The 15,754-nt window shown below is 40.0% G+C and overlaps 1 protein-coding gene across 6 annotated transcripts in view; it reads right to left on the minus strand.

Moving 5' to 3' along the window:
- TTC17 (tetratricopeptide repeat domain 17) overlaps positions 1 to 15,754 on the minus strand; it is a 153,490-nt gene that overhangs the window by 81,941 nt on the left and 55,795 nt on the right. For all 6 annotated transcript variants that reach the window (XM_021083171.2, XM_021083170.2, XM_085011403.1 and 3 more), the window contains exon 16: positions 2,300 to 2,486. In XM_021083171.2, the coding sequence (XP_020938830.1) occupies positions 2,300 to 2,486 (187 nt within the window). The remainder of the gene's footprint in view (positions 1 to 2,299; positions 2,487 to 15,754) is intronic.

Consider the following 15,754-nt stretch of genomic DNA (forward strand, 5'->3'; position numbering starts at 1 on the left):
GGCTAGTTGAGATTATATTCTGGAGAAAAAGCTTAAGACAACTGAATTTCCTCTCTTGATATCACTGACATAAAATAAGAATACACTTCAAGGAACTAAAATACTAAGCAAAAGCATGTAAATCCAATGCTAAAGAAAAGGCTTTTGCAAAAGGATCATTATATACAAACAAAACCCTTCTTCCCAACAACAGAAAAGAATCAAGAGAGGTGAGGGTAATGACAGTAAGTAAAGACTAGCAGCTCATTGAAAAAAGTGAAATTCTGTTTACAAGGCTGTGCTTAGGTAACCTACAAAATTTAAAAGACCACAATATATTTTCTAATAAGAAGATAAGATCCTTAACTTGCACCCTTAAAGCCATATGCTGTATTCATTATGAATTTCTAAAGCTTACTTTACCTAATACCTATTGTGTGATAACAATCTCATTTAATTCTCCCAAGAAGTGTATCAAATTTGACTTTCATTTTATAGATTAGGACACAAATGACCACCAGAAACAGAAAGACAGTCATGGCAGAGCCTGGGCTCAACCATAAGCCTGCATGGCTCAGATACCAGCCACTCCAATATACTGCCTTATGAAAACATTTCTTAGGCCTTCAGCATTCACATAACAATTCTAGTTTATTTATTTATTTATTTTTTGGGCCTCGCCCATGGCATGCAGTTCCTGGGCCAAGGATGGAACCAAACCACAAGTTGTAACCAGAGCCACAGCAGTTTAGACTGTGCTCAACACTGATCTACAACTGAGCTGTAGGAGTTCCCATTGTACCTCATCAAGTTAAAGACCCTATGTTGTCTCTGTAAGGATTTGGGTTCGATCCCTGGCCTTGCTCAGTGGGTTAAGGATCCGGCATTGCCACAAGCTGCAGCATAGCTTGCAGATGTGGCTTGGATCTGGTGTTGCTGTGGTATGGTCCTCAGATGCAGCTCTGAATTGACCCCTAGCTGTAGGTGCAGCCATAAAAAATAAAAAATAAAAACAAACAAAAAAGAAAAACTGAGTTGTTGAGTACACTGATGAGAGATTTTTTTCTTTTTTCATCAAAAAACTAGCTCTGATATTTAAAAGGGCTTACTGCCTGTCATTCCATTAAAATTTAAAGGTAGTATGGTATAGTGAACCAGGAAAATCAGTTTTGGTCACCAAACCTAGTAATTATTGTTTTAGACAGATTACTTAACAAAGTAGGTGTCACTTTTTTAGGTTTTGTTTTATTTATTTATTTATTTATTTTTTCCTTTTTAGGGCCTCAGCTGTGGCATATGGAAGTTCCCGGGCTAGGGGTCAAATCAGAGCTGCAGCCGGGCTACACCACAGCACCTGGGATCTTAGCTGTTTCTGCAACCTACACCACAGGCCACAGCAACTCAGGATCCTTAACCCACTGAGGCCAGGGATCAAACCCACATCCTCATGGATACTAGTCAGGTTCATTTCCAATAAGCCACAATGGGAACTCTGTTTTTTTTCTTTAATAGCTGAAGTGAATGAATCTAATTTGGAAAATTAACAGAGCACCTACCATGTGCTCTACACATATGTAAACTGCACCTCTCATAATTCAAGTTAAACATTTTTTTTTCTTCCAGTGAAGGGTGAAGGGTGAAACAAGTAAATAATCAAGTATCACAGAATTCTTAGAAAGGGAGTTCTAACTGATAAATTTACAGTAGTTTAGATATTAACTAACCCAAATATTTTTGAGCCAGGTGGATACACTCATGCACAGGCATTTGTATATATGCATGGTGGCTGTGGGAGGAAGTGAAATTATGCAAAGTAGATACCACTTCATGTAAGGCAATTACTTTAACCATGAAGTAAAGGTCCAGATCACCTTCACTCAAAGTCAAGGAGCTGTATTTCAGTGAATGAGGATAGAAACACTGCATCAAATCTCCTTACAGTCTGAATTCATGGCAGGAAAAAAAAATATCCTTTACTATAAATATCAGTCGTCATAAAACAGAAAGAGTTTTGGGGGAAAGAAAAAACAACCTCACAAGCTTAACAATTCCATTGAATACTTTAATCAGCCTTTCTCAAACTAGGGGAATATACTTTAATCAGTCTTTCTCAAACTAGGGTTCCAGGAGAAAATTAAGCCTGACACTCCAAAGCATTTGTATTATAAACAATGAATTAATTTGTTTCCCAGGTACCTAGAATTATGTTAGTTATATAAAATCCTTAGAAAAATTGAGAACATCATTTTCTGTGTTCTACTGTTCAAAACAGAAATCCTGGTTGAACTCATTATTTTGCCAGCATTTAATAGCTGCTTACCACTGCAAACAGAAGAAGTGATGTTGTACAGAAAAGGATAAAACTGCATACAGCGAATCAACTTCAGGTTGTTTTCACACTCTGGGCATTTTGTAGTTAATTTTAAAGCCTGTCTAAAGGCCTCAAGTGCCCCACTGATATTCTTCAGAGCAAGGTACGCATTTCCCAGGCTCAAAAACGTCAGGGGCTGAAAAAAAAATCAGCAAAATGTTAATGAATTAATATTTTTTGAAAGTCACAAGCCTTTACAGGATGTCTTTTGGCTCTTTTTAGGTTACCCCCTAAAGGTTTTTCAGGTTACCAACTAAATACTACTCCAATTTTCCATTTTATTTATATCAGCTAATTCTAAACTGTTTAATATAAATTTATTTTTTACCTTTTTACTAAGGCAAAATTAAGTGCGTAATGCACACTTGTATTAAGTGTACAGTTCAATGAAATTTCTATACATGTATATATACCTGTAATCACCACTCATCTAAAGACATAAAACATTTAGAACATTTAGAACATTTTTAGTGCCCCAACCTCAAACCCACAGGTAACCACGCTGTGATATTGTGATTCTTTCACCGAAGATTAGCTTTGCCTGTTCTTGAACTTCATATAAATAGAATCAAACATTTTGCTCTCTTATGTGTATAATACGTACCATTTTGTAGCTTCTTTCACTCAACATACCTAATATTCAAGAAACTTAATGTTTTTTTGTGTACTACTTGATCATTCTTTTTTTTTTTTTTGTCTTTTTGCCATTTCTTGGGCCGCTCCCGTGGCATACGGAGGTTTCCAGGCTAGGGGTCGAATCGGAGCTGTAGCTGCCAGCCTACGCCAGAGCCACAGCAACGCAGGATCCGAGCTGAGTCTGCGACCTCCACCACAGCTCACGGCAACGCCGGATCCTTTAACCCACTGAGCAAGGGCAGGGATCGAACCTGCAACCTCATGGTTCCTAGTCAGATTCATTAACCACTGAGCCACGACAGGAACTCCCTACTTGATCATTCTTAAAAAAAATGATGTATCAAGCTTTATCATGTGAATATACCACAGTTTGTTCATCCATTCTCTCACTGACAGGCGGTTTTTGGATTGTTAGCAGTTTGGTGCTATTACAAATAAGGCTACTGGAGTTCCCGCTGTGGCTCAGTGGTTAATGAATCCAAATAGGAACCATGAGGGTGCAGGTTCGATCCCTGGCCTTGCTCAGTGGGTTAGGGATCCGGCATTGCTGTGAGCTGTGGTGTAGGTTGCAGACGCAGCTCAGATCCCAAGTTGCTGTGGTTCTGGGGTAGGCCAGTGGCTACAGCTCCCATTAGACCCCTAGCCTGGGAACCTCCATATGCCATGGGAGCAGCCCTAGAAAAGGCAAAAAGACAAAAAACAAACAAACAAGCAAAAACAAAACCCAACAAATAAGGCTACTATGAACATTCTTTTTTTTTTTGTCTTTTTGCTATTTCTTTGGGCCACTCCCGTGGCATATGGAGATTCCCAGGCTAGGGGTCTAATCGGAGCTGTAGCCGCTGGCCTACACGAGAGCCACAGCAACGCAGGATCTGAGCCGCGTCTGCAACCTACACCACAGCTCACGGCAATGCCAGATCGTTAACCCATTGAGCAGGGGCAGGGATCGAACCCGCAACCTCATGGTTCCTAGTCGGATTCGTTAACCACTGTGCCACGACAGGAACTCCAGAACATTCTGACATGTGTCTTTTGAAAGACATATGTACCCATTTTCCTTGGGCATATACCTAGTAGTGATTATTAAATTAGGTATCCATTTAGTTTTAGGAGATAAAAACCAAATATTTTCCCAAAGTGGATGTACAAACTTATACTTGTACCAGCAAGCATGAGAATTCACTGACTTGATATTGTCAGTTTTTTAAATTTAGCTGTTTTAGTGAGATGTTTAAGTGGCATCTCCCTGTTATTTTAATTTGCATCTCCTTGATTAGAAATGTTGAATATTTTTTCATATGCTTATTGGCCATTTGGATACCCTTATTTCTGAGGTACCTGCTGTTTTCCTCTTAAAAAAAACTAGGTTTGAGTTCCCATTGTGGCTCATTGGTTTAAAAGCTGAACTAGTAAAGATGTGAGTTCAATCCCTGGTCTTGCTTAGTAGGTTAAAGGATCTGGCGTTGCCATGAGTTGTAATGTAGGTCGCAGATGTGGTTTGGATCTGGCAATGCTGTGGCTGTGGTATAGGCCTGGAGCTACAGCTCCAATTTGACCCTTCATCCAGGAACTTCCATATACCACAGGTGCAGCCGTAGTTTAAAATTTTTTTTTTCTTTTGATAAAACAGAAATTCTTAATTTTAATGAAGTTCAGTTTATACATTTTTCCTTCCTTCTTTCCTCCCTTCCTTCCTTCCTCCCTCCCTTTTCCTTTTTTTTTTTTTTGCTACACTTGTGGCATGTGGAAGTTCCCAGGCCAGGGACTGAACCTGTGCCACAGGAGTGACCTAAGCCACAGCAATGACAACATTGGATTTTTAACCCACTGATCCACAAGAGAACTCCTATATATTTTTTCCTTTACAGTGAGTACTTTCTGAAATCTTTGCAGACCATAAGGTAACAAAGATTTTCTTCTATGTTTTTATCAAGAAGTTTTATTGTTTTAACTTTCCCATTTTGGTACATGACCCACCTTAAACCAATCTTGTATAGGACATCAAGGTTCATTTCTTTTTCTATAGGGGATTTCTAAGTACTGTATTACTACTTATTGGAAAACGGAAAGTACTGCCACACACTGAACTACAGGTGTGCCTCTGTCATAAATCAGGTGACCATATACTCAGAGGTCTATTTCTAACTTCTGTTTTGTGTTACATTGATACATTCAAGTATCTCTGTGCCAATACTGTACGGACTTAGTTATACCAAGTCTTGAAATCTAGTAATAAAAGCTTTCCAACTCTATTTTTTCCTTCCCCTTACTCCCAAATGTTTGGCCTCCTCCAGATTCTTTTTGGTGGTGTTGTTTTAATGGCTGCATCCACTGCATATGGAAGTTTCTGAGCCAGGCATTGAATCTGCAGCATAGGTCACAGCTGAGGCAATGGTGAATGCTTTAATACACTGCTGCTGGGCTGGGGACCTGAGCTGCTGCAGGTGAATTCTTTAATTACTGTGTGTAGAGAAAACTCCTAGATCCATTTTTATGTAGATTTTAGAATCTATTTATCAATACACACACATATACATGTGATTGCTGGGTGTTTGGAATCAAACTGAGTCTATAAATACAACTGAAAAGAACTTAAAGTCTTAACAATACCGAATCTTCCAAGCCATGAATATGATGATGTATATCAGCATTTATTTAGGTTTTCTTTCTCTTAGCAATGTTTGGTAATCAAGATACAAATTTTATGCATCTTCCCTTATTTTTAGATATTTGATGTTTTTGATGCTTTTTAAAATAGTTTTAAAAATCTACTTTCCGGAGTTCCCGTCGTGGCGCAGTGGTTAACGAATCCGACTAGGAACCATGAGGTTGCGGGTTCAGTCCCTGCCCTTGCTCAGTGGGTTAAAGGATCCGGCGTTGCCGTGATCTGTGGTGTAGGTTGCAGACGCGGCTCGGATCCCGCGTTGCTGTGGCTCTGGCGTAGGCCGGTGCCTACAGCTCCGATTCAACCCCTAGCCTGGGAACCTCCACATGCCGCTGGAGCGGCCCAAGAAATAGCAACAATAACAAAAAGACAAAAGACCAAAAAAAAAAAAAAAAAATCTACTTTCCAAATGTTTGCTGAGACTTGGTTTTTATAAGCAGCCCAAAGTATTGTTTAAATCATTTAAGCAGAAATACACCTATGCTTAGTATCTGCTGTGTGCAAACCATTTATTCTACACTTACTTATTACTGTTAAAAATATTTTAAGAGTTCTAAGAATGTTTTATTCTCAAACTGCACAGTGTATCCCTATGGAAAGCAATGCTTACAATTTATCAACTACTTGCTTTTGATTCAGGTTATTAGGTCATCAGAAATGTCTCAACGTAACCAAGGCAAGGTGTACAAAATATTCCAGATTAAAGACGCCTAATCTAAGAAGCTCTCAGATCACATTTAAAGTATTACTTAGTGGTTCACACTCAGATATAAAATTAAATTCCATACTTAGTTTTCAAAAATGTCTTTATATTTTCCATAAGGAAACGAAGTGTGGTGATTATCCCTATGACTATAATGACAGTTGTGCAAGTATCTTGTATTGAGATGAACAGGTTAGCATTTTAGGAAAAAAAATAATTTTCATGAATTCACTCAGAAAATAATTACTGAATGTTCACTATGTTTCAAATACTGTTTTTAACACTGGGGATACAGTGGAAAATAAGAAAGAGAAATCTCTGCCTTAGTGGATATAATAGTCTCATGTCACACAATTGTGGGGATGTCACACAACTGTGAGTGCAACAGGATGCAGAAAAGTATAGGAGGGAAGAGACATAAGAAGAACTGAGAGTGCGGAAGAGAGTGCCATTTCGAGTAGCAAGAAATGACTCACCGAGAAGCTGCTATTTGTAACATTTTTTCATTTTATTGTATTTGTTTGTTTCTGTCTTTTTAGGGCTACATCTGCAGCATATGGAGGTTCCCAGGCTAGCAGTTGAATCAGAGATTTAGAGGTGTAGTCGCTGGCCTACGCCATAGCCACAGCCACAGGTGATCCGAGCCGTGTCTGTGACCTAGACCACAGCTCATGGCAACTCCGGATCCTTAACCCAATGAACAAGGCCTGGGATCCAAACTGTATCCTCATGGATCCTAATCAAATTTGTTTCCGCTGTGCCACGATGGGAACTCCCGATATTTGTAAAATTATTTTAAGGAGATGAGGAGCCAGCTATAAGGAAGCTATCTTAGTGGGGGTGAAACATTCTAAGCAGAGAGAACAGAAAATGCAAAGGCCCTGAGGAAATATCATGAATGGCAAGGAGGCAAGTGAGACTAGAACAGAATGACCAAAGGAATCATCTCATGGAGATGAGGGTCAGAAAACTAGAGAATGTCACGGAGAATGGAGAATGTTCTACACCATTATAGAATGGAGAATGTTCTACACCATTATAAATTCTTGTCTCATATTCTGAGTTACATGGAGAGTCACTGTAGAGATTTGAACAAACAAATGACATCTGACTTTTAATAAGAACTTCCCTGAGTGTTGCATTGTGAATAGAGTGTAGGAGGACCAAGGCAAAGAGCTAAGAAGCTAGTTTGGAGGCTACTGAAATAATCTAGATATAAGATAATGATAGTCTGGATAAGACGGCAGTGGAGAGGATGATAGTGAAATTCTGGGTATTATAAAAACAGAATCAGCAAGGTTGGCTAACAGATTGAGCTTGCACTGGGAGAAGGAAAAAGGTATAAAGGATGGACTCTAAGTTTTTGTCTTGGGCTACAGGCTTTACTACTTCCTCAAATGGGGAAGAGTGAGAACAAATTGGAAGGATGTTAAGGAGCTTAGTGTGGGCCTGTAGTCTTAGAGTCTGTTTTGGACATTCAAGTGGAAATGTAAATTAAGCTGCCAGATAAAGGAACCTGGAGTTGAGAGCAAAGGTGATAGGTGATTCAATAAGGAAAGTATTGTATTCTCAAGAGGTGGTCCTAGAACAACTGGATATCCATGTGGATATGAACCTGGATGAAACAACTTTGATCCCTACTTCACATCACAAAGAAAATTTAACTTGAAATGGATAATAGGCCTCAAAGTGAAACCTGAAACTATAAAACATCTAGAAGACAACAGAGGAAAAGATATTTGCATGTTTCAGTCTCAACTATTTAAAGACAAACCATAAAAAAACAAAAATAAGATAAAACTATTTTTTCCCAAAACTTCTCATAAGGACATCTTAAACCTAACATTAGAAATCAAAAGGGAAAGATGGAAAAATTTAAGGTAATTTTTAAGAGCTAAGATAAAAAGGCAAAGAGAAAATATTTTTAACACGACAGATGGAGTTAAAGATTTTACTGTATAAAGAGTTCATATAAAAAACCCCAAATTCTAACAAAATGCCTACATAAACTGTTACTTTAAAATACAATAAAATATATTTTTAAAAAGATAAAGAAATTTATGTTACAACAGAGAAGTGAAATTTTTTTAAGTTAATTTGTCTCACAAATGTTAACACAGAAGCAGTGTGACTTGACCATAAACAGTGTGAATGCTATGGCCAATCTCTCTGAGATTAAATCCAAGCTCTATGACTTTCAGTAAATCCTTCTGGCTTTCTTTTTTCTATCAAATGGGTAAATCTTAGCTAACAGGGTTCTTACCAGTTATTAAATGAGTTATTACATGTAAAGTGCTTTCTATGGTGCCTAGGTCTAGTAAACAATCAATAAAAGTTAGCAGTTATTTTAATTGTCTGCTCCTGATGATAACATAAGTGAAATGAATATTTATACATTTTGATTATGGCAATATGTATTGCCCCAGATCTTTTTGTAGATTGTTATTTTGGATCAAAGCTATCAAAATATTCATTTTTTTACTGACCCAGTAATTACCCTGCTAGCAATCATTGCTAAAATTATCTGGAATACAGAAACGATATTATCCATAAAATCATTACTAATAATAGCTAAGCACTGTCAGCAACCTAAATGTCTAGCAACAGAGAAGTAAGCTGTGATATATCAATTCATGAAAACTTATACAATCATTTAAACTGATGGCTATAAAAACTATGTAGCAATAAAAAAAATTTTTTTTGCATCAACTGTGGCATGCAGAAGTTCCTGAGTTAGGGAGGGAGTCTGAAACAAAGTGGCAACCAGAGCCACAGCAGTGACAATGCCAGGTCCTTAATCCAAAGAGCCACCAGGGAACTCCCAATTTTTTAACGAATAATGTCTTAAAGATTACTAGTACAGGAGTTCCCTGATGGTGCAGTGTGTTAAAGATCCAGTGTTGTCCAGAAGCAGCTTGGGTCACTGGTGTGACACAGGTTTGATCCCTGGACTGGAGAACTTCCACATGCTCTGCACACGGTCCGCAAGAAAAAGTCACCAGTACAGTTACAACACCATGAAATATTTGCAAAGAAGAGAGGCTTATAATGAAGTATGTCCAGGCAGGACACCCAAATGCAGGACACAGTCTGGACAGGATGATGCCCCCATCTACCTTGTGGAAGGGATGGGCTGATGAAGACATTGGCGCCACGGGCAAGGGCAGGAGCTAGAGGAGCTCCCAGGCAGGAGATGGGATTAAGATGGCAGAATAGAAAACTGAAGCTCAACTTCTCTACTAAAAACAACAAAATTCACAACTAAAGGCTGAGCAATCTTCAACCAATTGGACCATAAACCTTCAAAAAGATATCCTACTCCAGAAGACAAAGAGGAGGCCTCATCAACAGGTAGGAGGGGCAAATACATGATATAAACAACCCCACACCTCCCGGGTGGGAAGCCCCACAGACTGGAAACTAACTGGTTCACAGAGACTCACCTACACGAGTGAGAGCTCTCAGCCCCACATCACACTCTCACGTGCAGGGAACTGGCACTGGGAGAAAGAGCCCCTGGAGCCAGCATCTGGCATTGAAGGCCAGTGGGGCTTGTGTGCAGGAGCTCCACGGGACTGGGGGAAACAGAGACCCCATTCTTAAAAGGTGCACACAGACTTTCACATGCACTGGGTCCCAGGGCAAAGCAAAGGCTCCATAGGAATCTGGGTCAAACCTGACTGCAGTTCTTGGAGGACATCCTGGGAAAACAGGGCTGAATGTGGCTGGTTGTGAGGAAAGGACATTGAAAGCAAAGCTCTCGGGAATATTCAGCAGCATGCCTTTCTCTGGAGGTGGCCATTTTGGGGAAACCTGGCCCCATCCATCAGTCAGCACTGAGAAGCCCCAGGGCAAACAACAACCCAGGTGGGATCACAGCCCCGCCCCTCAGTAAACAGGCTGCCTAAAGACCTCTCAGGCATACAACCTCCTCTAATCCCATCTAGGCACTAAGCCCCACCCACCAAAGGGATGAGAATCAGCTCCACCTGCCAGTGGGCAGGCATCCGCCCCTCCCATCAGGAAGCCTACAGCAAGCCCCCATACCGACTTCAGCCACAAGGGCGGCAGTCACCAGAAGTAAGACAGGCTACAACTCTAGTATCTGTAAAAAGGTCACCACACCAAAAACCTACAAAAATGAGAAGACAGAGAACTATAACTCAGAGGAGGGAGAAAGAAAAAACCCCAGGAAATCAGCTAAGTGATAAGGAGATTCTCAGCCTCCAGGAAAAAGACCTTAGATTGTTGATGCTCAAGATGATGCAAGACACTGGAAATAAACTGGAACCAAATGGATAGCTTACAGCAAACACTGACCAAAGAGACACAAGACAGACAACGTAAACAAGAAGAGATGCAACATACGATAACTGACATAAAAAATTCACTAGAAGCAGCCAACAGCAGAATACAGGAGGCAGAAGAACAAATAAGCGAGGTGGGGGACAGATTAGTTGAAATTACGGATGCGGAACAGAAAAGAGAAAAAAGACTGAAAACAAATGAAGAGAGTCTCAGAGAACTCTGGGACAACGTTAAACGCACCAACATCCGCATTATAGGGGGCCAGAAGGAGAAGAGGGAGAGAAGGGGACAGAAAAAATATTCCAAGAGATAATAGCCAAAAACTTCCCTAACATGGGAAAGGAATCACTCACTCGAATCCAGCAAGCACAACAAGTACCATGTAAAATAAACCCAAGGAGGACTACACCAAGACACATATTTAATCAAACGGACCGAAATTAAAGACAAAGAGAAAATCCTGAAAGCAGCTAGGGAAAAGAAACAATTAACATACAAGGGAACCCCGAAAAGGTTATCATCGGCAGATCCTTCAGCAGAAACACTGCAGGCCAGAAGGGAGTGGCATGATACACTCAACGTGATGAAAGGAAAAAACCTCCAACCAAGATTACTCTACCCAGCAAGGCTCTCATTCAGATTTGAAGGAGAAATCAAACCCTTCACAGATAAGCAAAAGCTGAGAGAATATTCAGCAACACTAAACCAGCCTTACAACAAATACGAAAGGAGCTTCTCTAGGCAGAAAAGACAAGACAGCAGCAGGAAACAAAAATACCACAAATGACAAGGCTCACCAGTAAAGGTATACACACAGTAAAGAGACGAAAGCATCCACGCACAATGATGCCCCCCAAATCAGAAATCATGAGAAGAGGTGGGTACAAACGCAGGACGCTGGAGATGAACGTGCAATTAAGAGACCAGCAACTTAAAACAATGTCACATACATATAGACTCTTATATCACAACTTCGGAATATCTGCAAACCAAACATCTACAATTGATACACTAACAAAGACAAATCAACTCAAAGGCAACACTGAAGATAGTCATCAAACCAGAAGAGGAGAGAACAAGAAAAGAAGGGAAGAAAAAAGAGCAACAAAAACAAATCCAAAGCAATTAAGAAAATGGCAATAGGAACACGCATATCAATAATTACCTTCAATGTTAATGGACTAAACGCCCCAACCCAAACACACAGACTGGCTGAATGGATACAAAAACAAGACCCAAATACATGCTGTCTTCAAGAGACCCACTTCACTTCTAGGGACCCATACAAATTGAAAGTGAGAGGATGGAAGAAAATACTTCATGCAAACGGGGATCAAAAGAAAGCTGGAGTAGCAATACTCGTATCAGACAAACGAGACTTTAAAATGAAGACTATGTTACGGGACAAAGACGGTCACGACATAATGATCAAAGGATCAATCCAAGAAGAAGATATAACAATTTTATATATCTACACACCCAACACAGGTTCGCCACAATATACAAGGCAACTGCTAACAACCTCAAAAAGACAAATCAACAAGAACACACTAACAGTGGGGGACTTTAACACCCCACTTACCGCAAGGGACACATCAACCAGACAGAAAATCAAGAAGGAAACACAGGCCCTGAGTGATGCAGTAAACCAGATGGACTTCATAGATATTCAGAGGACTTTCCATCCAAAAGCAACAGAATACACATTCTGCTCAAGTGCACATGGAACATTCTCTAAGACTGATCACATCCTGGGCTACAAATCCAACCTCGGCAACTTTAAGAAAACTGAAATCATATCAAGCGTCTTTTCAGACCACAACGCTATACGACTGGAAATCAACCACCAGAAAAAAACGGCAAAAAACACAAACACGTGGACACTCAACACCATGCTACTAAACAACCAATGGATCACTGAAGAAATCAAAGAGGAAAGTAAACAATACCTAGAAGCAAACCACAACGAAGATACGACACTCCAAAACCGATGGGATGCAGCAAAAGCCATTCTAAGAGGAAAGTTTATATAGCAATACAAGCCTACCTCGGGAAACAAGAAAAAGCTCAAGTAAACAAGCTGCTAACTTTACGTCTAAAGCAGCTCGAGAGAGAAGAACAGACAAGACCTAAAGTTAGTAGAAGGAAAGAAATCATAAAGATCAGAGGAGCAGAAACCAATGAAATAGAAACAAAGACAACCATAGAAAAGATCAATGAAACGAAAAGCTGGTTCTTTGAAAAGATCAACGAAATTGAGAAGCCTTTAGCCAGGCTCACCAAGCAAAAGAGAGAGAGGGCTCAAATCGGTAAAATTAGAAATGAAAAAGGAGAAGTAACAACGGGCATCACAGAAATACAAAGGATCCTAAGAGACTACTACATGCAACTACACGCCAATAAAAAGGAAAACCTAGAAGAAATGGACAAATTCTTGGAAAAGTACAATCTTCCAAGACTAAACCAAGACGAAATAGAAAAGATGAATGGCCCAATCACAAGAACTGAAATTGAAACTGTGATTAAAAAACTCCCAACAAACAAAAGTCCAGGACCAGATGGCATCACAGGTGAATTCTATCAAACATTTAGAGAAGAGCTAATGCCTCTCCTTCTGAAACTATTTCAAAAAATTGCAGAGGAAGGGATACTTCAAAGCTCATTCTATTAGGCCCCCATCACCCTGATACCAAAACCAGACAAAGATACCACACAAAAAGAAAACTACAGGCCAGTTTCACTGGTGAACATCGATGCAAAAATCCTCAACCAAATACTAGCAAACCGCATCCAACAGCACATTAAAAGGACTGTACAACATGATCAAGTGGGATTTATCCCAGGGATACAAGGGTTCTTCAGTATCTGCAAATCCATCAGTGTGATACACCACATTAACAAACTCAAGAATAAAAACCATATGATCCTCTCAAGAGACGTGGAAAAAGTCTTTGAGAAAATCCATCACCCATTTCTTTTCTTTTTTTTTTTTTTTTTTGTCTTTTTGCCATTTCTTGGGCAGCTCCCGCGGCATATGGAGGTTCCCAGGCTAGGGGTCGAATCGGAGCTGTAGCCACCAGCCTACGCCAGAGCCACAGCAACGCAGGATCTGAGCCGCATCTGCAACCTACACCACAGCTCACGGCAACGCCAGATCTTTAACCCACTGAGCAAGGGCAGGGACCGAACCCGCAACCTCATGGTTCCCAGTCGGATTCGTCAACCACTGCTCCACGACGGGAACTCCCCAACACCCATTTCTGATAAAAACCCTTCAGAAAGTGGGTATAACGGGAACCTACCTCAACATCATAAAGGTCATATAGGACAAACCCAGAGCGAACATCATTCTCAATGGTGAAAAGCTGAAAGAATTCCTGCTGAGATCAGGAACAAGACAAGCATGTCTGCTCTCGCCACTACTCTTCAACATAGTTTTGGAAGTCCTAGCCACGGCAATCAGAGATGTAAAAGAAATAAAAGGAATCCAAATTGGAAAGGAAGAAGTAAAACTATCGCTATTTGCAGATGACATGATACCATACCTAGAGAACCCTGAAGACTCTACCAGAAAACTGTTGGAGCTCATCCATGAATTTGGCAAAGTCACAGGATACAAAATTAATACACAGAAATTGACGGCATTTCCACACACTAACAATGAAAGAGCAGAAAGAGAAATTAGGGAAGCAATCCTGTTTACCATCACATCCAAAAGAATGAAATACTTAGGAGTAAACCTAACCAAAGAGACAAAAGACCTGTACTCTGAAAACTATAAGACACTGATGAAAGAAATCAAAGACGATGCAAATAGATGGAAAGATATACCATGCTCTTGGATATAAGACCAGACAACATAAAACTCTTAGAGGAAGACACAGGCCAAACACTCTCTGACATATATGACAGCAACATCTTCTCAGATCCACCTCTTAGAGTACTGACAGTAAAAACAAACATAAACAAATGGGACCTAAGCAAACTGAAAAGGTTCTGCACAGCAAAGGAAACCCTAAACAAAACAAAAAGACAACCCACAGAATGGGAGAAAATCTTTGCAAGCGAATCAACTGACAAGGGATTCATCTCCTAAATTTATAAACACCTTCTGCAGCTCCATACCAAAAAAAACAAACAACCCCATCCAAAAATGGGCAGAAGAGCTAAACAGACAGTTCTCCAAAGAAGACATACAGATGGCCAAAAAACACATGAAAAGATGTTCAACATCACTCATGATCAGAGAAATGCAAATCCAAACCACGATGAGGTACCACCTTACACCAGCCAGAATGGCCAGCATCCAAAAGTCTATAAACAAGAAGTGCTGGAGAGGGTGTGGAGAAAAAGGAACCCTAGTACACTCTTGATAGGATTGTAAATTGGTGCAACCACTGTGGAGAACAGGATGGCGATGCCTCAGAAAACTAAACATAGAACCACCATTTGATCCAGCAATCCCACTCCTGGGCATCCATCCAGAGAAAACCATGATTCGCAAAGACACATGTACTCCGATGTTCACTGCAGCACTCTTTTTAATAGCCAAGCCAGGGAAACAGCTTAAATGTCCATCAACAGAGGAGTGGATCAAGAAGATGTGGTACATATACACCATGGAATATTACTCAGCCATTAAAAGGAATGAAATACCAGCATTTTTGGCAACATGGATGGACCTAGAAATCATCATGCTAAGTGTAGTCAGCCATACAATGAGACACCAACATCAAAAGTTTTCATTGACATGTGGAATCTGAAAAAAGGACAGACGGAACTTCTTTGCAGAACAGATGCTGACTCACAGACACTGAAAAACTTATGGTCTCTGGAGGAGACAGTTTGGGGGATGGGGGGATGTGCTTGGGTTATGGGGTGGAAATCCTGTGAAACTGGATTGTTATGATCATTATACAACTACGGATGTGATAAATTCATTTGAGTAATAATAATAATTAAAAAAAAGTATTTCCAAATGCTGATAGGATCTGACAGGAGATAGGGTCTGATTAAGATGTATTTTGGGGATAGTCATTGATTCATTGATTCATCTTTTTATTCTTGTAGTATCACAGTATTTATCTGA

Source organism: Sus scrofa, chromosome 2, assembly GCF_054392235.1.
Source record: "Sus scrofa isolate SSC_HxYL_T2T_F1_AM1 chromosome 2, Sscrofa_HxYL_maternal_Yorkshire_Landrace_v2.0, whole genome shotgun sequence".
NCBI lineage: Eukaryota > Metazoa > Chordata > Mammalia > Artiodactyla > Suidae > Sus > Sus scrofa.